Source organism: Danio rerio, chromosome 15 (genome assembly GCF_049306965.1).
Source record: "Danio rerio strain Tuebingen ecotype United States chromosome 15, GRCz12tu, whole genome shotgun sequence".
NCBI lineage: Eukaryota > Metazoa > Chordata > Actinopteri > Cypriniformes > Danionidae > Danio > Danio rerio.
Genome location: NC_133190.1, coordinates 42,654,871 through 42,676,460, shown reverse-complemented (window position 1 = coordinate 42,676,460; position 21,590 = coordinate 42,654,871). Strand labels below are relative to the sequence as shown.

Genomic DNA, 21,590 nt, shown 5'->3' with positions numbered 1-21,590 from the left:
TTAAAAGGTATTGTTTTTTAATTTTTGTATATTAAGGTTTTTAGTTATGATACTTCCAAAATCATTCCGCATAAATCCACAGATTTTTTAACACAATTCTGCGCAGAAATAGCAGAAAATGTCCGCAGATTGCGTCTGGCCCTAGTCATAACTAATGTTAACACTGCTGTCATTATAAAAAGTATCAACATGTGGAACTCTCTGGATTCTCAGAAGCTTTGGAAATGAAAGATCTAAAACAGGAAATACAGGAACATTGTTTACATCCCTCACATGGTGCTCATTCTAAATATATATATATATATATATATATATATATATATATATATATATATATATATATATATATATATATATATATATATATATTTTTTATATATTAATATAAATATATATAATACATAGAACGTAAATCCTTGTTGGAAACATGGGCTTTCTATTTGTTTATTTTTATCTGTTTAAATATATATATAAAAATATGTAAAAAAAGAAGAAAAAAAAAATATATATATATATATACATATATATATATATATATATATATATATATATATATATATATATATATATATATATATATATATATATATATATATATATATATATGTATATATGTATACATACATGTATATATATATATTTTTTTTTTACAATTAACCATATGTCTGCCCTTTTGTATACATTTTAATCGATACAAAATTAGAACAAAATCATTGTATTATTTATCATATTTTTCCTTATTTCTTATTAATTAATTACTTTTTTGTTTATTTGTTCAATTGCGGGTGTGGTTGATACTTGTTTTATACCTGACGTAAATGAGTTGCCGTAGGATTCGCGCCATTTCACGCACTTGTGGGCGAATAACACAACGGAACAAAAACAACCAATATTCATAACGAGTTGCAAAAAACTCAACTAAACACGCCTCGGAAAATTCCCCTCGTATTTTTGTGAAAGCTAGTTGTGTTTTATATCTAAATGTACCGTGTAGCTGACGACAGTATTTTACCACAGCCAGAAAGCAGAGCCCCAAGTGTTATGAATGAAGACGAGGATGGGAGAAACCGTGAGGTAAATTCTAGTTTGTGTTGATAAGCTATCACGTATGAAGATCTTATCCCTTTAATTTTGCTTGTGATGAACACTTACGAGGTCTTTGTGTGTAATTTTAGATTATATTGAGTGTACTTTTAAAGCAGGGCAATATAGGATTGAGTTACTATGACAGTCGTGATTATACACTGCATTACATGCCGGACACTGTGGAAAACAGCGACCTCTACCTGCTGGATAGAGGTAATTCATCTCTCTTTATTACTGTTTACCATGATAAATATAGTTTAAGTCAGGAATAAACCAAATAAGGCCTTCTCTAGAATATATATATATATATATATATATATATATATATATATATATATATATATATATATATATATATATATATATATATATGAATAAAAAGTATTTCATACCAAAAATTTCTAAAATGTGCTGGTGGTTGATTTCTGTGAGTTGTTCTGTAAATGTTGTTCATTTGGTTCTCAGATGTTTGTTTATTAGAAACAGTTGAAACAGTTTACAAATGTACAAACCCTGTCATTGTCATTTTCCTAAGCCCGATTGAACCCACAGCTAAAAACTGTTATTCAGGGAAGAAAAACACAAAAATAGCAAGTTTAAAGTTGTTATCATTCACATCAATCATTTAAAAACATGACATCATAAATAAATAATCCAAATAAATACTATTTTACAATTGTCCCCTTGTTTCTGTTAGTCCTGTCACGTTTGCATTAAATTTAACATAAAATGTGTGGAATACACTACATGCTATGACATCAAATGATGGAGTTTGACAGTGATCAAGGATGCATTTTATCATTGAACTGTCTGGTTTTATGCTTGTTTTGATTAATTTTTAAGGATGACAAGCTCCTGTCACATTTTTTGTAAGTGAAAATTTACGTTTCCGGTAGACTGTCCCACATACTGTACAGTTGAAGTCAGAATTATTAGCCCCCCTTTGAATTTGTTTTCTTTTTAAAAATATTTTCCAAATGATGTTTAACAGAGCAAGCAAATGTTCACAGTGTGTCTGATAATATTTTTTTCTTCTGGAGAAAGTCTTATTTGATTTATTTCGGCAAGAATAAAATCAGTTTTTAATTTCTTAGACACCATTTTAACGTAAAAATTATTAGCCCCTTTAAGCTATTTTTTCCCGATAGTCTACTGAACAAACCATTGTTATACAATAACTTGCCTTGTTACCCTAACCTGCCTAGTTAACCTAATTAACCTAGTTAAGCCTTTAAATGTCACTTTAAGCTGTATAGAAGTGTCTTGAAAAATATCTAGTCAAATGTAATTTACTGTCATCATGACAAAGATCAAATAAATCAGTTATTAGAGATGAGGTATTAAAACTATTATGTTTAGAAATGTGTGGAAAAAAATCTTCTCTCCGTTAAATAGAAATTGGGGAAAAAAATAAACAGGATGGCTAATATTTCTGACTTCAACTGTATAATAATATTAACTAAATATTAATAGTAGAAAAAATATATGTGAAAAAACTGTGCACATTTAACAGTCAACACTTCAGGAGAAAACAGTAATAACAGGGCTTATACGGTCATGGAAAACCTGGAAAAGTCATGTAAATGTGACATAGTATTTTCCAGGCCTGCGAAAGTTTTGGAAAGGTCATTTAAATTAGTTTACCAAATATCTGTAAACTTGAATATAGGTTAGTTGTCTTTACTTCTGTTCTGTCTTTGGCCAAAAACATGGTCTCACTTTATAAATGCTGCATAAGCATTCATTCATTTTCCTTCGTATTAGTCTCAATTTCAGAGGTGCCACAGCAGGAATGAACTGCCATGTGTAAACATTATCTGAATAAATTTTACATACAATAGATAATATATAAAATAAATTCAAACTAAATAGATTTGTTTTGTGTTTTATGATATGTGTAATGAATTTGAACGTGCATTGTTTTTCTTATTATTTTGATGTGTATATATACACATCAATATATATATACACATCAAAATAATAAGAAAAACAATGCACGTTCAAATTCATTACACATATCATAAAACACAAAACAAATCTATTTAGTTTGAATTTATTTTATATATTATCTATTGTATGTAAAATTTATTCAGATAATATATATATATATATATATATATATATATATATATATATATATATATATATATATATATATATATATATATATAGACAATCCATGAAACATTAGGTCATGAAAATGTACTTTAAAGTCCTGGAAAAGAGTTTTTGTAGTAAAAACGTGTATGAACCTTGTAATAATAAATAACAATGATCAATATATTTACAATGATTCATTATAACCATCTAGAGGTGTGTGTGTTTTCATCTCTCTTTTTTTGTGACAGGCATTAATTTAGTGTACTGCTAGAAGAATACAATCAGTTTTTTCCTCTAGTAAACGTTGAAGTTTTACTCTGTTTAACTCTCTCTCTTTCTCTTTCTCTCCCTCCCTCTCCATTTTTTTCACCTACTTGTTCATATGCACTGGTTGTATCTGCCAGGATTGGGGATGCACTTGGTAGAATAATGCTTTCACAGTTGTTGTTTTTTTTCAGTCATACAGGAGCTGAGTCCAACAGTCATAATATCAAGTGCCAAACAAGAGCAATGCTTGGTCCGGTTTTTGGAAAAGCTTGGTAATTTTTTTTGTCTAAATCACGATTTGTATGATATGATGTCTCACCTAATGGGTTTTCACAAAGCTTGAGTAAAAACTGCTACTTTTTGCTAAAATTACCAATTTTGCTTCAATTTCAGAATCAAACTGTGATGAATACAAGCCTGAAATTGTCATTTTTCCAAGTGCAAACTTTGGTAAGTCTGCGCAAATAGCTTAGCTTGGTTTTCTATCACAGTTCAGGCGCATTTATGTTATTATGTGTAAAGGAGATATTTAGCAGAATGTTCATGCTGCCTGTTTTCTCACAGTTAAAGTGAGTTTAAAGTGAGGGCAGTATCTTCTTAGTGGATAAAAAAGTTTTAGGAAATAATGAAGTGTACAGTATATCATTTTAAAGTACATCAAGTTGAAATCAGAAATATTAGCCCCCCTGTATTATGTTTTCTTCAGTTTCTGTTTAACAGAAAGAAGTTTTTTTTCAGCATGTTTCTAAACATAATAGTTTTAATATCTAATTTCTAGTAACTTTTCTTTTACCTTGGCCATGATGACAGTAAATAATATTTGACTAGATATTTTTCAATATACTAGTATTCAGCTTAAAGTGACGTTTAAAGGCTTAACTAAATGTTAATTAGGCAATTTAACGTAATAAGGTATATGCACAGCTAGTGTTTCTTCCCATACAGCTAAACTTCCAGTGAAAGTTTAATGTGATTTTTTTATTTATTTTATGGTTGCTTTTACAGCATCAATGTTGTAATGTGATGAAAATGCAATCGGTTAAATAGACTTCAGCATTTATTTAGTTGTTCAAGCTCAAAACGAGATGAAAAGCTGTTTACACGTACTCACCCGTCAGGATCAGCAGGAAAGCACAGAAACTCCATTGACAATTCATTCATTCATTCATTTTCTTTTCGGCTTAGTCCCTTTATTAATCTGGTCGCCACAGCGGAATGAACCGCCAACTTTTCCAGCATATGTTTTACGCCGTGGATGCCCTTCCAGCCGCAACCCATCTCTGGGAAACATCCATACACACTCATTCACACTCATACACTACTGACAATTTAGCCTACCCAATTTATCTGTAGCGCATGATTTTGGACTGTGGGGGAAGCTGGAGCACCCGGAGGAAACCCACGCGAACATGGGGTGAACATGCAAACTGAACTGAAACTGAACACAGAAATGCCAACTGACACAGCCGAGGCTCTAACCAGCAACCTTCTAGCTGTGAGGTGACGGCACTACCTACTGCGCCACCGTGTCACCCTCCATTGACAATACTGTAGTAAAATAAATGTACATATTTTAAAGACATGGTGCTGGAAAATTCAATTAAATGCAGTTTTCTAAAATCTGAGACCCACTTTATATCGTATATCAATCAGGCAGTGAAGATCGTTGATTTTTTTGAAAAGAAAACAGCCCTTAAACTCTCTGATTTTGTATCTGCATTTAGTTCACCAGATGCACTTGACCCATTTTACTGCAAAATTAAAAGTCCTTCTGTATGGACACTATTTGGTAATTCATTATATAACGATGGTTTATTCTGTAGGCAATAAAAAATGCTTAAAGGGGCTAATAATATTGACCTTAAAATGGTTTAAAAACATTAAAAACTGCTTTTATTCTAGCCGAAATAAAACAAATAAGAAATTCTCCGGAAGAAATAAATATTAAAAGAAATACTGTGAAAAATTCCTTGCTTTTATAAAAAATCATTCAAGAAATATTTGAAAAATGGAAAACAAAATCACTGGAGAGCGTATAATTTTGACTTCAACTGTACATAAATAAGTATTCAATTTTGATTTCATGCCCACTTTAATGTTTCTACTTCTGTGGCACAATACTCAATGTTTTGATTTTAAAGAATCAAACTAAAGTATTTAATTATGAGCTGATCCTCTCTCATCCTCTGCAGGTGTGGAGGTCAGCAAACAGCGACTCATTTCAGCACACCTCCCGCTTCTCTCTTCCACCATCACAGAGAGCGAGAAAATCCTCTATATCTCCTCCTGTATCCCATTAGACTCGGGTGTCATGGTGAGACATCAAAAATGTGTTTGTGCCTGACACAAAACAGTGCTCAGCATCATTGAGTACACCTCATATTTAACATTTTTAATTATTACTCAGTGAATATAGGTAATAAATATTGGTGCATTTGAACTAAACATATTTATTAGGCAGATATATTTATTAAAACATCTTTAAATTCATGTGAAATATTGGCGACTACAACATGTCATGCAATTTTTTTGTTTCTCTTGAATTTTGCTCTTTTTACATTTTTTATTTAATATTTTTTCCCTAACATAAATTTGGGCTACTAATTTTGGACTGTTATCGTGATTTATTTTGTTAGATTAGCTCCAGATTTGGCTTCAGTACTGTCTAATCTAATGTGTATGCACAAATATAATATTGTAAAGCTTTATATATAAAAATATTAACATAAATAAGAGATCTCTGAAGGGTGTACTTATATATGTTGAGCACTGTTAATCTGTTGCATCATTATGATCTTCTCTGTCTTAGGTGCGGTCAATAGGAGGACTGCTGAAATGTGTGGAGAAAAGGAGAATCGGCTCAGAGCTGGAGGACAACGATGTGGGCATCCCAATATTACAGTTTCTGACTTACACTCTGTAAGGCATTCGAGTTGCTATGTTTATTTCATAAAATGTATAACTTTGAGATGAAAAGAGTCTAAAACACTTTCTACTTCGATCTGTAATAACGAAGTGTCGTGCTACACTGAAAAAAATGATAGGTGAATTGGATGAAATAAATTGGCTGTAGTGGGTGTTTCCCAGCACTGGGTTCCAGCTGGAAAACATATGCCGGAATAGTTGGCGGCTCACTCTGCTGTCACTACATCTGAAATAGAGACTAAGCTAAAGGAAAATGAATGAATTTAAACAAATGTAATACATTTAGTAATGTTCAACTTAATTTGTTTGTTTAAATTCAACCCAAATAATTTTTTTGCAATCACTTACCTTAGAAAATTAAGTAAATCCAATGATTCATTCAGCGTACCTGCCTTTGGAAAAAATTGCATTTAGTTTGAAAGAGCGTTACGATTTATTTGTCACATACTGGGGCAGCTTTATTTCTTACCTGGGCCTTACAGGACAGAATGCTTAGATATCACCTTCCAACTTTTGTTTGTTTAATCCATTTCTTTTTTTTTTTTTGTGAACAATTGTTTTTGTTATTTAAATTTTTTTGTTAAATATAGAGAGCATACAATATATGACCATATCATAAAACAACCCTGAATCCCGTTTAATTTTATTCTTGATTTTTCTTGTAGCACTATGGGTTGGAGGTTTGGGGCATGTTTTGGAGTATATTTGGTTATGATAGATCTACTGTACCTTGCTGGATGTTGATGTAACTTGTAAAATCAAATAAGCATAATGTTTAACAGAAATTACCATATTATTTCAAAACAATGTTTTAATTTTTTGCACTGGGCATGAAGGACTTATTTTGTTTCTTGTTTTGCAGGCAAGATGTCGTGTATATTGATAGAGACACATACAGGTATGAGTAAGTCCCTTCCTTCATTGGTTCTATTCATTCAACTTATTTGAGCTGTACAAACCGGTTTCAATTTGTTTCTGTAGTGCACTCCAGATCTTTAAATCTGAGCTACATCCTTCAGTATTAAAGCTTCAGTCAGGAGTGAAAGAGGGATTGAGCCTTTATGGTAAAACTTATGTTTTGTGCGTCATTTTCACTCAAATACATATTTGATGTTTAAGATTAAAAAAGTGAATGTTGCTTTTAAATATTAAGTATTTGATTAACTAAATCAATAAATAAGATGAAATAACTATTTAATTAATTAATTTTATTTCATAATATATATATATATATATATATATATATATATTATTAATGGTGAAATTCAATATGTATGTACTGTGACTGTTAGTAGAAAAAAAACACAACAGAACAGAGTTATGATAAAACCTTTTTTTGTGTTTTGTAAAGTTCATTTATTTTATATGATACACTATTAATAAGAGATATGCATAGAATACAAAGCTGTCTTTTATATTTTTGGACTTGCTTGAAGATGATAATTATTAAACATTATGAACTAAATCAATAAATCTAAAAAACTATAAAAAAACATTAAACTAGTAATTTTTAATTAATAATATAATATATTAAATCAATAGTAATATTTATGAATTGTGACTGAGTAGAAAAAATGCAAGAGAACAGAGTTATAACAGAAACTAAATAATTGTTATATTTTATCAATTAAAATTATTTTATTTGATAAATTTTATTCATGTGAGATATTGATGAAATATATAGCTGTCTTTTACATTTTTGCACTTGCATCAAAAATAAAAAACAGTGGTTCAATAAAGCATTAGTTCCCAAAAAATACTGTCCTAATTTATTCAACCTCATGTCATTTCTATCCTTAACAAAGTCAGAATGTTTGTTCTAAAAATGATAATGATGACAACAGTAGTTCCGGTTTTAGAATAAATACGAAGAATTAAGCTCAGTTTGCAATGTTATGTTTAGTTTTTAAACACTGGCCATGTTCTGCAGGTATTCTAAACCAATGTCGAAGCAAATATGGCTCTCTGCTTTTACGGTAACAAGCCTTTTTATATTAACAGAATGTTTGTATGATGCAATATTTAATTGGATCATACATATAATACATTTTTCTTCTGTTTGTTTCAGGCAGTGGCTCCACAGACCTACTCGAGATCTGAACATCCTGAACAGACGTCAGGAAGTGATCCGTTTCTTCACATCCCCTCGTAACTTTGCTGATCTCTGCACGTTACAGAGTTGTCTGCGCAGTATCAAAAACATCTCGGTACAGATTTGAACATTTTGTTTGCCTGGCGTACTCTTTTGTTTAAGCAGAGCCAGATTAATGTACACAGGGTTCACAGGGTTTTCTGGACTATCGTGGAATTTTAAAAGGTCTATATCAGATATTGAAAGTCAGGAATTTTTTGAATTTTTTGTCTAAGTGTAACCAGTGTTTGCATTGGGTTTATTTTCTTTTTAATAACCAGAAGGAGATCAGTCGTGACGTTTTAATCTGAATCTGATAACACACAGCATAGATTTTACAGTGTGTCTTCGCTCTTATAGCTTTTCTCTTCCATGTGCAATCAGTGCAAAAAGGGATGAGAGCAAGGGATAAATCTCAAACAAAATAAAGCTAACAATGAGTGACAAATCACACTCGATAACACAAATACAGATTTTACAGTGCGTCTTCGCCCTTATAGCTTTTCTGTTAAAGGAAAAGTGCAATGCATTCAACAACACTCACATGCATTCATGAAACAAAAATAAATCAAAACCTCAATTAAAGTCAAAATCAAAATAATTAAATATATATAAAAACTAAAGTTATAAATATTCTTTTAACATGAAAAATAACTTCAGATGGAAAAGATTAATAGGAGCTGATCGGATACCCACTCAGTGCAAAAAGGTAAGATGGGGGAGCAAAACTGAAAATTAAAGCTTAAGTGTTGTTAGAAATTTAAAGGAGAAGATGCACACAATGATAAGCACTTCAGGTATACTTTATAAACATTTTGTGTCGTTTATTAATTAAAATACATATGAAATTATTATATATCAGGTGAAATAATACATCCCATACCTGTTACACAAGTCATGGAATATGTTATTTTCCATTTATTTAATGTAATTGCATTCTTTTCATGCGCATCAATTGGCACTCACTTGTCACTCAGTCAAATGCATTCACCAGCCTGTACCTGTTAACTAACGCTAACATGCCAGGATAAAATTAATTTTTAGAGATTTGAATTTAAAATTGGATTTAAAATAACTTCTTCAAAATTACTAAACTGCATTTCGTTGCATTTTACTTGTACATGTGTAATGACAGAAAAGTTGAATCTAATCTTATCTTCAAATGTAAAGTTTATATAACCAACATCCAGCTAGCAAATATGGAACAGGCAGACATGCATGTACTAGGGATGCCGCAATACTCAATATAATATTGAACCATTTGGTACAACTTCCACGCTTCATTACGCATATGGTTTTGCATTTAAATTAAAACAATGTATTTAGCATTTCCCCCATTGCTTTAATTACTCTCTGTACTTGACTCTAGGCATGTTAGGATGTATATCCATGCACTGAAACAAGGCTCACCACAAGTATGTCCCAACTGTGAGCATTGAAAATGTGAACATTTAAAGTGCCTTGTGCCGCATGTCAGAACATGAGAGCACATGGGACCAAAAGCCCATGCATCTATTCCTGCTTAAATTAAATTCATAAGCTATTGTTAGTTAAACATTGAACCTTAAAGCACGAAGAGGACTCAGAAATGAGATCTGAGAAGTGCTTATATCAATGGGTGAATGAAAATTACGCTCAAATTAAGACTTGCTCAACAGTAAAACTTTATTATGACCAATAGTCAAGTCAGTGTGTCTCACAATGAGTATTCAGTCGGTTTCCTCAGAATGTAAACATTGGAGAAATTATGACTTTCTCATTGTGTTGCATCTGTGGGTTGTCTTAAAGTAATAATTCCTACTGTCTGTGTTTTTAATTACATTTAGTCATATAGCAGACACTTTTGTTCAACGCAACTTATAATTGAGGATTCATTCAGCTCTTCAACAAATGCACGCAAGAAGTGCTAATTATACAAAGGGAAATCTTTATGCTCAGAATTAAGTGCTTGGAAAGGGGAGAGTTTCTATAGGCGCTTTGTCAAACCCTCCTATCTGTGTGAGGCACACTCAGAAGTGATCATGTTTTGGCGTTGTTGGATGGTGAGGTAGGGAGATAAGAAGTGGTCTTGGTTTTGTTCACAGGGGTTCAAGTGATCTTGGAAGCGATTGGCTTTTAGTTGTCTTTTGAATGATACTAGTTAATGCACAGTCCTTGTGGGAATATGATTATTTATATTAAACAACAAAAGACAATGAAATCACTCTCTGCTCTTGCCTAAGTAGCTATATAGTCCACTAAAGCAGTGGTTCCCAACCTTTTTTGGCCTGAGACCCCCCTTTTCCCCCGGAAAATATTTATTACTATATCTAGATATGTTTATGCACAAATAATAGCCTAATGTAAGATGTAAAGCAAAACATAAGTAGGCGTGTTTTGGTGTTTCGTAGGTTGCTAGGTGACCATTAACCGTTTTCTCAGAGGATGACAAGCTGAAAAAACATTGCTGTTGCTCTGATACAATTTTTATTTATGGAGAAAAGTACAAAGCACTGCAGTGTTGGAGTGTTCTGTGTTTGTCTGAGAAAACTAATCTTACCAAAATGTGAATATTCTATACAAGCTGAAGCTGATCGGTCAATTCTTGTCACGTCACTTGCGGTGCGCTCACGGCCTGGGGTTCATTGGTGCGAGCGCATCTCACCGCTTGTGTGCACAAGCCGCAGACCTCCATTGGAAACAACAAACTTGTGCAAACTCTAAAAATACACAATATGCGAACATCCCCTAAAAGGCTGCCGTCATTTGCGATCTCCATCAATTGATCTTCTTGCACAGACATGCTGGATTCACCTGATTTGTTGACAAATGGGTTCCAGATCCATTCCTTGGCAGTTCCTTTACTTGGCCTTTTCCCCTTGGCAAAGAAACTTTCCAAATAAGTCTTTTTCTTACTCATTTTGCTGCTTTTGGGTTAAATTTGGGCGCTAAAGTGATCGAGATGTAAGTGAGAGAATACAGTCACTTTTCAAAATAAAAGTTGTTCCTAATAAAAGATCATTCAGACTTAAATAATAATAAAACAGAAAAAATTAATGATTTCTTGTGCAGCTTGGTACCAAATGATCCACAGACTGATGGTTGAGGACCATTGAGGTAAGGGATAAAATGAACTAAGGCAACATGATAATTCTCCGAATTGTCCACTGCTAAGAAATTTTTTAAATATTACGCGACCTCCACAAAGCTCGCTGAGGCCCACCATGTGAGCCGGGACCCACCTGTTGGGAACCGCTGCACTAAAGGTTAATCTTTATTTAATTTTATACAGTATGCAGTGTTATATTGGTTAAATTGTTTTGTTTTTTACTGAACATATCATGTACCGAACAATACAGAAACTGTGACCCTAAAACCCCCAAAAAAGAACTGAAGAAGCCTGTATTGTTGCATCTTTAAGATGTTCTTTGAAATGTGAGGTAAATTATCCATTATTTTTCTCATAGTGACTATTAAATCATGCAAAATTATATTCAAGCTAAAATAATTTTAATATTATGTTATTATTTTAACATATTATTTGAATACTATAATATTATAGAATATAATAGAAGCACAATATCAGCCTGTTTTTCCTCTTTTTATATGTCATGAGGATGTTTTATATTTTATTACTTTACTATAAAAACTTTTAATAAATACTTTCTAATATTTTTAGTATTTTTAAAATCTTTTTAGTCAGTGTAAGTCAGCGAATTTGACATATGGTTTAAAGTGGAAACCCTGTATACAACAAAAAACCTGGCAAATGAACTGACATAGAGCTGTCTTTGATGTAGATGCTGCTGCATAAAATGTCCCTCTGTAACCCGAAGGTCGCAGTTTGGCAAAGTCTATACAAGGTATGCTCACAACACTTGGATATATGTATTCCATCATAACATGATTGGCTGTTGTTGTTTTTTTTTTTAACTGTGTTTGTCTTATCAGACTGTGTACAGTGCAGTGTGCATTCGAGACACCATTCGCTCCCTGCCACAATCCATCCAGCTTTTCAGAGAAATCAGCGAAAACTTCACTGATGATCTTTTCTACATCGCCACATACATCAGTAAAGTGGTGAGTCTGAAATATGAGCCAATGGATGGTATCATTTATTGTTCTTTTTGTATCTGTTGAGTTATTACTGAATTAATGTAATTGCTTTGGTTTTGTTCTTCGCAGGTGGACTTTGAGGGAAGCATATCTGAGAATCGATTCACTGTCCGGCCGAATGTCGACCCTGTTATTGACGAGAGTGAGTGGTTGTCCAGTTTTCTTGGAGAGTAAAGCTACATCAGTGCTTTATTTTATTTTTGTTTATGACTGAGAAAATTAAATAGTTGTTCAATTATTCAGCTACATTTTCAACACATTCCCAGTACTAGGTTGGGGCTGGAAGGGCATCTGCTGCATAAAACATATTCGGAATAGTTGGTGGTTCATTCCACCGTGGCGACTCCTGATAAATACGGACCAACGGAAAATGAATGATTGAATAAATGAATAAAGTAAATTATTTCCTGTGGATGTGTGAGATTAATGATTCATATTGCCTGTAGAACGGTATAGGCAGAAGTACTGTAAAAGGTAGAACCATTTCTGGTACAAACTAGTGTGGTCATAACCACACACCACATGAAACCACATACCAATTAGCACATACATGTTAAAAAGTACCTGTGTGCTAGGGCTGCACAATATATTGTTTTAGCATCGATATCCCAATGTGACATCTGCAGTAGTCACCCCATAAAACCATAACGTCATGCTTGTGTTGTGTTATATTTTATGCACTCTCATCATCCCAATCCATCTAAAGTTATACATTCTTTGCTAATAGGGCTGTTCAAATATATATTTATATTATTACAATGTCATTTTGTCCACCCAATATCTTGCATTAAGTGCTTATGTGTACACTTAAATATACATTTGAAGACACATTTATTAACCCTCCTGTTTTAAATTATTATTATTTATATATTTCCCAAGTGTTTTTTGAACAGAGCCATGAAATTATTGAAAGTATTTTGTATTATCTTTTTTTATATTATTATTTTTTAAAATTTATTTTTATTTTTTTATATCAAGCAAATAATTTAAATAATTATTTAAAATGTAAAAATAAATGCTAAGGTGAATATTATTAGTCCCTTAGGAATTATTTTCCCCAAATTGCTACAGAACAAACCTATTATCCAATGACTTGCCTAGTTAGCTAATTAACATTATACATATATTTGTGTGTATATATCATGTTTGTTTTTGGTGTAAAACTTATATATTCATGTCCAAAATATTTTAATACTTGCCACTTTTTATAAACATAACCATGGATGAAGGCATGGTGTTAAAATACCAACCAAGCAGCATCTGTAATGGGGTCACAAGTTAATTACGGTTTTACATTTTCATCAGTTTAAATCATAATCATTGTTAACATTCAGCTCTTCACTCGATTAAATAATCTTTTTCTTTGCAGAGAAAAGAAGGATGATGGGTCTGCCAGATTTCCTGACGGACGTGGCTCGTGCTGAGCTGGAAAACCTGGATCCTCGTTTCTCCACCTGCAGTGTCATCTACATGCCTCTGGTCAGGACATAATTAAGGCTGTTTTCCATTCATTACAGTGTGATGTTTAACCTAATTGTTGACACTGAAGCTGTTAGCATAAAGGTTGAGGGGTTTAATTCCATGTTGAATTGACCCAATAAATGAAGAGTCACCGAGGTTGCCATTGCGCCCCTGAGCAGGCCATTTGACCCTCATCTTGCCCCAGGACGGATGTTCCTGTAATTAGTATACTGCAGTGTTACTAAATGACAAGCAGCTGCAACGGCTGCACTAATGACTGTGACATCTGGGTTAGCAAAAGCAGCAAGCAGTGCAGTTTGATTCAATAGCAAAATAAGGTTGTAACTGAAGTAAAACAAATTGGTGCCACCAAACAAATATACTAAAATTATGATTGTTCCCAAACAGGTTTCCCATAAACTTTTATAGTCATTCTTGTTTCTTGGTTCATGCAAACAGCAAGTCCAAATTCATGCTACAGGTGTGATATCTCTAGACATTTTGGGCTGATTAAACAAATTGCAAATTTAAAAGACTGAAAAAGTTTTGCAATATAGAAACATAGACATCAATATTGAATGAATATGTCATGAATATTTACTGAAAGTCATGGAATTTTAGTAGGAAATGTGCATGTACCATGTACAAAGTATGGCAACGATATAACCATCGTTTATTCATACTTTCTTATGTAGTTGCTGGGTTTATTTCTAGAAAAACTTTAGAGCATTAGAATCCATTGCTACTTCACCAACGTCACTTTAGAGCTAGTATTTAAATGATTCTGTAGCGTAAAGTCTAAAGAGTGGCCAACACAAAATATATACATTCCTGATATGTGAGTCTTATCTCACACTCAATACACTACAATTACTCTGGTACTATAAATACAGCACTGTAACATAAAAGAGAGAGAAATCAACTTAGAATGTAATTATTATGTGGTCTTTGTCGCCATCTTGTGGATGGACAAAAAAGCATCTTTGCTCTGCTCAATGACAGGCTGATGAATGCTGACGCACTGTATCTCAGAAATTATAAATATTTAAAATAGGCATTATCCTTATAAATAAACTACATAGTTGCAATCTAAACAGCTACATTCTCGCCTCAAAGGTAAATTATGTTTTCCAACAGCAGCAACATTTGTCAAACTGTAGTTAGTTTATTGATCAGTCGTCATTCTATGTGGGCAGAGTAATACAGAAGGGTGAGGAGGCTGTACGAGTTCTGATATTGCATATTGCAGAATATAGCACGGCTATCAGCCAATCAGATTTGAGAACCAGAAAGAACTGTTATATGTTTATGTGTGTATATATATATATATATACACATGATAACATTTTTGTATTTTGTACCGCTTTGGATGACAGATTGGATTTTTACTGACTGTGCCAAGATTGCCCAGTATGCTGGATAAACAGAGCTTTGAGATTGCTGGTCTTGATTTCATTGTGAGTATGCCAGAATCTTTGTTACAAGGCAACACAGTATTCAGTTGCTCAGTTTTTGGTTTTGGTTTAAACTGGTAACCCAAAGTGTGTATACATTTTATACAGCATTTCATTTAGCTTAAATGACATATGTTCATACTCCAATCAGGCTACATTTTGCTTTTAATTTCACTCTTATGTGTGTCTTGCTAATTTTGGCCCTTGCATGCAATCTAATTACTGTTTAAGATTAAAGATACAGTTTCCTTTCAAAAGAACTGGGCTTAATTGGTCTTATCACAGAAATCTAATATGCACATGCTGAGTAAATACTCCAGGCCTTTTTATATTTGACTTATTAAAGCTTGAGGGTTTGGTTGAAGAACATTTTTGAGTTTGTTTGTGGATTATTTCAGTTTCTGTCAAAGGACCAACTGCATTATCGCAGCACTCGGACCAAAGAGCTGGACAGCATGCTGGGAGACCTGCATTGTGACATCCTAGGTCTTTCTTTCTTGCATGCATTCTTGTTTGCTTGTACACTCCTAACAATTTCTTGTTGAATCTAAAGTAACCTACTGGCAGCAGTTTGCCAGTAACTTACTGTAAATCAATTACAACAAAAATATTGTATTTACATTTATAACACAATTTATCTTGCTGTATATGCATTTTCAGTATTGTATTTATTTATTATAAAATATACAGTAATTTCCACAATGCAATTTCAAAATACAGTAACATACTGCATAACTGTCCTACAGTAAAATGCAGTTCGTATTACAGTTAAATACTGTGTAATTTGCAAAAAATTGTATGCAAAAGTATGGATCATGAATACATTTACTGCACAAAATCCTTTACTGTGTTTTTTAAAATGGTATAATGGTAAAATGGTGTTTGTGTTCCAGATTTGGAGATGGCGGTAATGAGAAAACTTCAGGCCTCAGTGCTTCAGCGGAGTGACTGTATGTATAAGGTCATGTCTCTGTGTGCAGAGCTGGACTGTCTCATTGCTCTCGCTCAGGCCTCTCGGGAACACGGCTACTGCTGTCCAATACTGACAACAGAGCACAGACTGGCCCTGATCGAGTCTCGGTACAATTCTCATCGAATTACTGTACAGGAATATTACTTTTTTCTTCTTCTTCTGTTTATAAAAAAATCTCTATCTTGTCCATTGTTTCACTTTCAGACATCCTTTGCTGGAGTTGTGCACTTCAGTATTTGTGTCAAACACCTACATCAGCTCTGAAACGGAAGGCAAAGTGAAAGTTATTACGGGGCCAAATTCCTCGGGAAAGAGCATCTTTCTGAAACAGGCAAACACAACTAGAAACATTAGAGACATTCATTTAACACTGTGCATTAAACATAGTTAGATACTATAGACATACATATAGATATTTTTTCAGAATATTCAAAGCAAAGACTGTTTATACCAAGACATTTTGCTCGTAGTACTTTGAATGGGGGAAAGTGCAACACACCATATGGCCAATAGTTCCTGCCATATAAATAAAAGGGCAATTCAGTCAACTGTTTAATCCATTGTGTCATTGAACCTTTGATTGCAAAAGGGCATCTGTAGAGTTATGGGCCTACACTGAAAAAAATATTTTCTTACTTTGAGGTTTTGTGTTGCTTGTAGTCCAAATATCTTAAAATAATTTAACCAAAAAGGAAAATGTACTTGTTTTAATTTAATTTAATTTAATTTAATTTAATTTAATTTAATTTAATTTAATTTAATTTAATTTAATTTTATTTAATTTTATTTAATTTTATTTTATTTTATTTTATTTTATTTTATTTTATTTTATTTTATTTGCTTAATCTATTGGCTGATTATTTTGGTTGTTTTATGTCCTAAAACAAGACAAATGTTTTTTTTTTAAACAAATCTTGAAAATGTTTCTTTTTAGAGATATTTGTACTAGAAACGAGACAAATCTCTTACTAAGAATATGTGTTTGAATATGTTTTTGCAGTGTAATATTTTTGTAATAGGGTTAATTCAAAGCAGATTTCTTTTAAATAGCTGAGCTAAAGCATGTTATAAAGGGATAGTTCACCCAAACTGAAACTTTACTCATGATCTACTCACCAAACCTTTAGTTTCAAACCTTTAGAGTTTATTTATTGTGCTGAACACTAAAGAAGATATTTTGATGAATGTTGGAAACCAGTAAACACTTAATTCTATAGTAAGCAAAACAAATACAATAGAAGGCAAGGGTTACAGGTGTCCAGCTTTCTTCATAATATCTTGTTTAGTGTTCAACAGAATAAATAAACTCTACATGTTTGTAGAAATAAGTAATAGTATAGTTTTAATTTTGTGTGAACTGTCCATTTAAATTAGCTGTTAAAAATGAAGTTTTTTTAAAGGAGGTTTTTCTTAATTTAAACTTTTAACTTAGCATTAACATTTATACAGCATTCCATGACTCTTGATAATGTTTTTGTGTTTGGCATTGTGTGTTTTGCTTGTGTTCAAAGGTGGGTTTGATTGTGTTTATGGCACTGATCGGCTCAAATGTACCTGCTAAAGAGGCAGAGATTGGACTGGTTGATGGTATCTTCACCCGCATGCATAGTCGTGAGTCTATATCAGTGGGTCTGAGCACCTTCATGATTGACGTGAACCAGGTGAGATGATCTAAACAAAAAAAAAGCCATCAATACACTTTTTAAAATTTTATAACACCGCCAGATATTTAAATATTACCAAGGTATCATTAGAGGAGCAGCCCTTCACAAATGATACTGATGAAATATTTGCACACGAGGTGTAGGTGAATTGGATGAACTGAATTGGCCGTAGTGTATGATTGTGTGTAAAAATGAGAGTGTATGGGTGTTTCCCAGTAATGGGTTGCGGCTGAAAGTGCATCCGCTACGTAAAACATATGCTGGAATAGTTGGTGGTTCATTCCACTGTGGCAACCCCTGATAAATAAAATTCTGTTTGATCTAGATGGCTCATTCATTGAATCACAGCACTGAAAACTCCCTTGTTCTGGTGGATGAATTTGGCAAAGGAACCAACACTGTAAGTGTGTAGAACAGGACTTTTACATGAGGAAGCATGGACATATTTCAACTAATATTGTGTGTTTCTGATGCAGGTGGATGGGTTGTCCCTCCTGGTCTCATGTCTCAGTCACTGGTTGCGTCGTGGGCTGCAGTGTCCTCATTTGCTTATGTCCACATGCTTCCACAGCCTCATCCAGCTGGGATTGATCCCTGATTCCTCGCTCCTGGCTCTACTGGTGCCATAGAAATAGACAAATACATGTTAAATACAAAGAAAATAATAGTTTATTGTTTCAATTACTAAGATTATCAAACCAATACATGCAGTGTTGTTTTTTGTTTTGCAGACTCTAGAGACTGCAATAGAGGGAGACGAGCTGGTGTTTTTGTACCAGGTGAAAAATGGCATCTGTCAGTCCAGTTGTGCAGCTAATATCGCCACTCTGGCCGGCATTCCTGATGATCTGGTCAGGAGAGGAGTAGAGGTATGACACAGAAATATTCACCCAGTAATTTTTTACTGTGAATTCAAGTTAGAAAAGGCATTATATTACATGCTGTCTCATGCTTTTCACTATAAAGGTGTTCGATTGCCTACAAACTCACTAAATTAGATTATATTAGAATGCTTTCTAACATCAATGATCGACTTAGGAAACATTATTTCTTCATTTCTTTTTGTTAAATGAAAGATATGGAAAACATTAAAGAAATAGTTCAGCCAAAGATAAAAACTTAAGTCACCTTCTACTTTTATCATTCATTCATTTTCTTTCGGCTTAGTCCTTTTATTCATCAGGGGTCGCCACAGCAGAATGAACCGCCAAGCTATCCAGCATATGTTTTACACAGCGGATGCCCTTCCAGCTGCAACCCAGTGCTGGGAAACATCCATACACACTCGTTCACATACACTATGGCCAATTTAGTTTCAATTCACGTAGAGCACATGTCTTTGTATGGGGAACACCGGAACACCAGGAGCAAACCCAAGCCAACACGGGGAGAACATGCAAACTCCCCACAGAAATGCCAGCCACAGTGCTAACCACTGAGCCACCGTGTCACCCTTCTACTTTTTTTTTTTCATATCGAAAAGGAAAATAAAAAATGTCCTGCTTTTGCTCATCTATATGATGGGAGTGAATGGCGCACTTTTAAAAATATATTGCAGTAAATACACATTTTTCTGGGGATATATGACAAGGTTTAATGAAAGTAAAGGGAAACTTAATGCAACATGTAACAAGAATCTTAAACTTGACTTGAATTGTTTTTGGCATGATTGTGTGTTCATGACACTTTTTTCTGAAGAATTAGCTAATCACTGAATTTTAATGCTAATATAATAGTAATACTAAATTTAATTGTTTTAAGGAATATTCAAAACAGCATTTTTTTTTAAGTTTGAAGATTTTTTTTCTCTCTTTTCATGCAAATGTCCTTCAAACATTGTATATATATATATATATATATATATATATATATATATATATATATATATATATATATATATATATATGTATATGTATATATATAAATAATGTTTGAAGGACATACATTTATATATATTTATATAACTATATATTTATATAGTTACAAGCCCAGGGTAGTCTAAGGGAGTAGGCTTGCACACTTGGATTGAGGACAGAAATTCAAAAGAAAACTGTGCTTCAAAGTAAGAACAGACAACAATAAATGGAGTACAAATAATAGTGATTTATTTACAAGTGGTGATGGTGAAACAGTGAGTTATAATATTTACAATTTTAGGAACAATAAAAAGTTTAGAAAAACTGGCTATGGGTGGTGCTAAAGAAAAGAACCGATCAAAACCAAAACTTAGTCTTAGTCTTACTAAAATCTTATTAATATATATTTTTTAAATATCCTGATTTTTGCAGGTATCAGATTTATACAGAACAGGAAGAACCATCAGAAAGATGGAGCGGCCATCTGCGGATGAACAGAACAACAGGTAAAGGATTGTTCCATATATTAAAATATTATTCTTAAATTCTATTGTTCTCCAACTTAAACTGTATGTTCTGATTCAGGTGTGCTGAGATTGTGGAGAAATTCCTCAGCATTGATCTAGATGACCCTGAGCTGGATCCAGATTTGCTTTTGAAAGACCAGATGCTTCCTGCTCTTGAAGAGGTGTTGTGATTTGTCCGAGATTTGACTCTGGGTACACTTGGTGAAGCAAAATACACAATTTTATTCCAAGGTTGATATTCAAGAACACATCATATTACAGATGACGTTTTGGATGATATCATATTTGTTATTGTCTTCCAAATTGGAATAGTTTCAAAATATTTGAAGGATATTAAATTGGAGCAGTGCGGTTTAAAAAAAAACTACTCATTTCCATGAAATTGGCATTGATTTATGTTTTGAATGATTACATAGAGCAGTTAGAATGCACTAGACATATAATACTAGATATAGCAGTTAGAATGCCTACAGTTTTTAATCGTTTTGTGATTTAATAAATGAATCAGTTCTCAAGCATAGTTTGTTTGTGATTTTGATGAACTGATCGTGCTGTAAGTTTATTTTTGCAGCTAGTGAAGCCAGTGATATAGAACGAAAGGTTGTCTTAGCATTACTTTACGGTAAACAGACTTTATCTCATCACCTTTTCACAGGAGTGCTGCCACTGAATGGCGGTGCAGAAAACACAGCAATTATTAACTCTCTAGGGGGCTGACTTGATTTCAGAGGACCGTTAATGAGTTTCTTCAAGTAATTACTTGTCACAACATTAGAAGGAAGCAACAACTTGTTTGGAGTTTATCAAATCAATTAAGTTCTCGAGCCATCTGTTGCAAGAAAATCAAAAAAAAAAAAAAAAGATCTGCTTTGGTTGAATTACCTTCCCTGTGAGAAATTCAGAGCAGATCCAGAACGCCCACCACAAGCACCCTAAATAGCATCCACATCATTTATTGCAGAATCAAAAGCAGAGTAAGGTGAAGTAGGGTCACTAAAATAGTATTGTATCATATACTATCCGAGTATTTACTTACATTTGAAATTGCCTT

General features: G+C 33.0%; 1 protein-coding gene across 4 annotated transcripts; it reads left to right on the top strand.

Moving 5' to 3' along the window:
- Nucleotides 1-626: 626 nt before the first annotated feature.
- msh5 (mutS homolog 5) lies at nt 627-21,051 on the top strand. 4 transcript variants are annotated; one of them, XM_073923979.1, is made up of 24 exons: nt 627-1,074; nt 1,200-1,299; nt 3,645-3,725; nt 3,847-3,903; nt 5,646-5,767; nt 6,263-6,372; nt 7,241-7,276; nt 7,360-7,442; nt 8,309-8,354; nt 8,447-8,585; nt 12,289-12,351; nt 12,440-12,568; nt 12,674-12,746; nt 13,974-14,083; nt 15,442-15,522; nt 15,918-16,005; nt 16,413-16,599; nt 16,697-16,823; nt 18,004-18,153; nt 18,482-18,556; nt 18,633-18,776; nt 18,888-19,025; nt 20,445-20,518; nt 20,598-21,051. In XM_073923979.1, the coding sequence occupies exons 1-24, from the start codon at nt 982-984 to the stop codon at nt 20,707-20,709; spliced, it is 2,418 nt and encodes an 805-aa protein (XP_073780080.1). In that variant the 5' UTR covers nt 627-981; the 3' UTR covers nt 20,710-21,051. The 4 variants fall into 4 exon arrangements, with proteins under 4 accessions (XP_073780080.1, XP_073780082.1, XP_005157849.2 ...); XM_005157792.6 differs by having other exon boundaries at nt 629-1,074; nt 1,176-1,299; XM_073923981.1 differs by lacking the exon at nt 12,289-12,351.
- Nucleotides 21,052-21,590: the final 539 nt, after the last annotated feature.

Excerpts from the sequence above, each read along its gene's own strand:
- msh5 (XM_005157792.6), top strand. The coding sequence starts at position 982 with ATGTACCGTGTAGCTGACGACAGTATTTTACCACAGCCAGAAAGCAGA. Across the intron at positions 7,277-7,359 it reads ATTGATAGAGACACATACAG|TGCACTCCAGATCTTTAAAT; the intron begins GTATGAGTAAGT and ends TTGTTTCTGTAG. Across the intron at positions 8,586-12,288 it reads GCAGTATCAAAAACATCTCG|ATGCTGCTGCATAAAATGTC; the intron begins GTACAGATTTGA and ends TCTTTGATGTAG.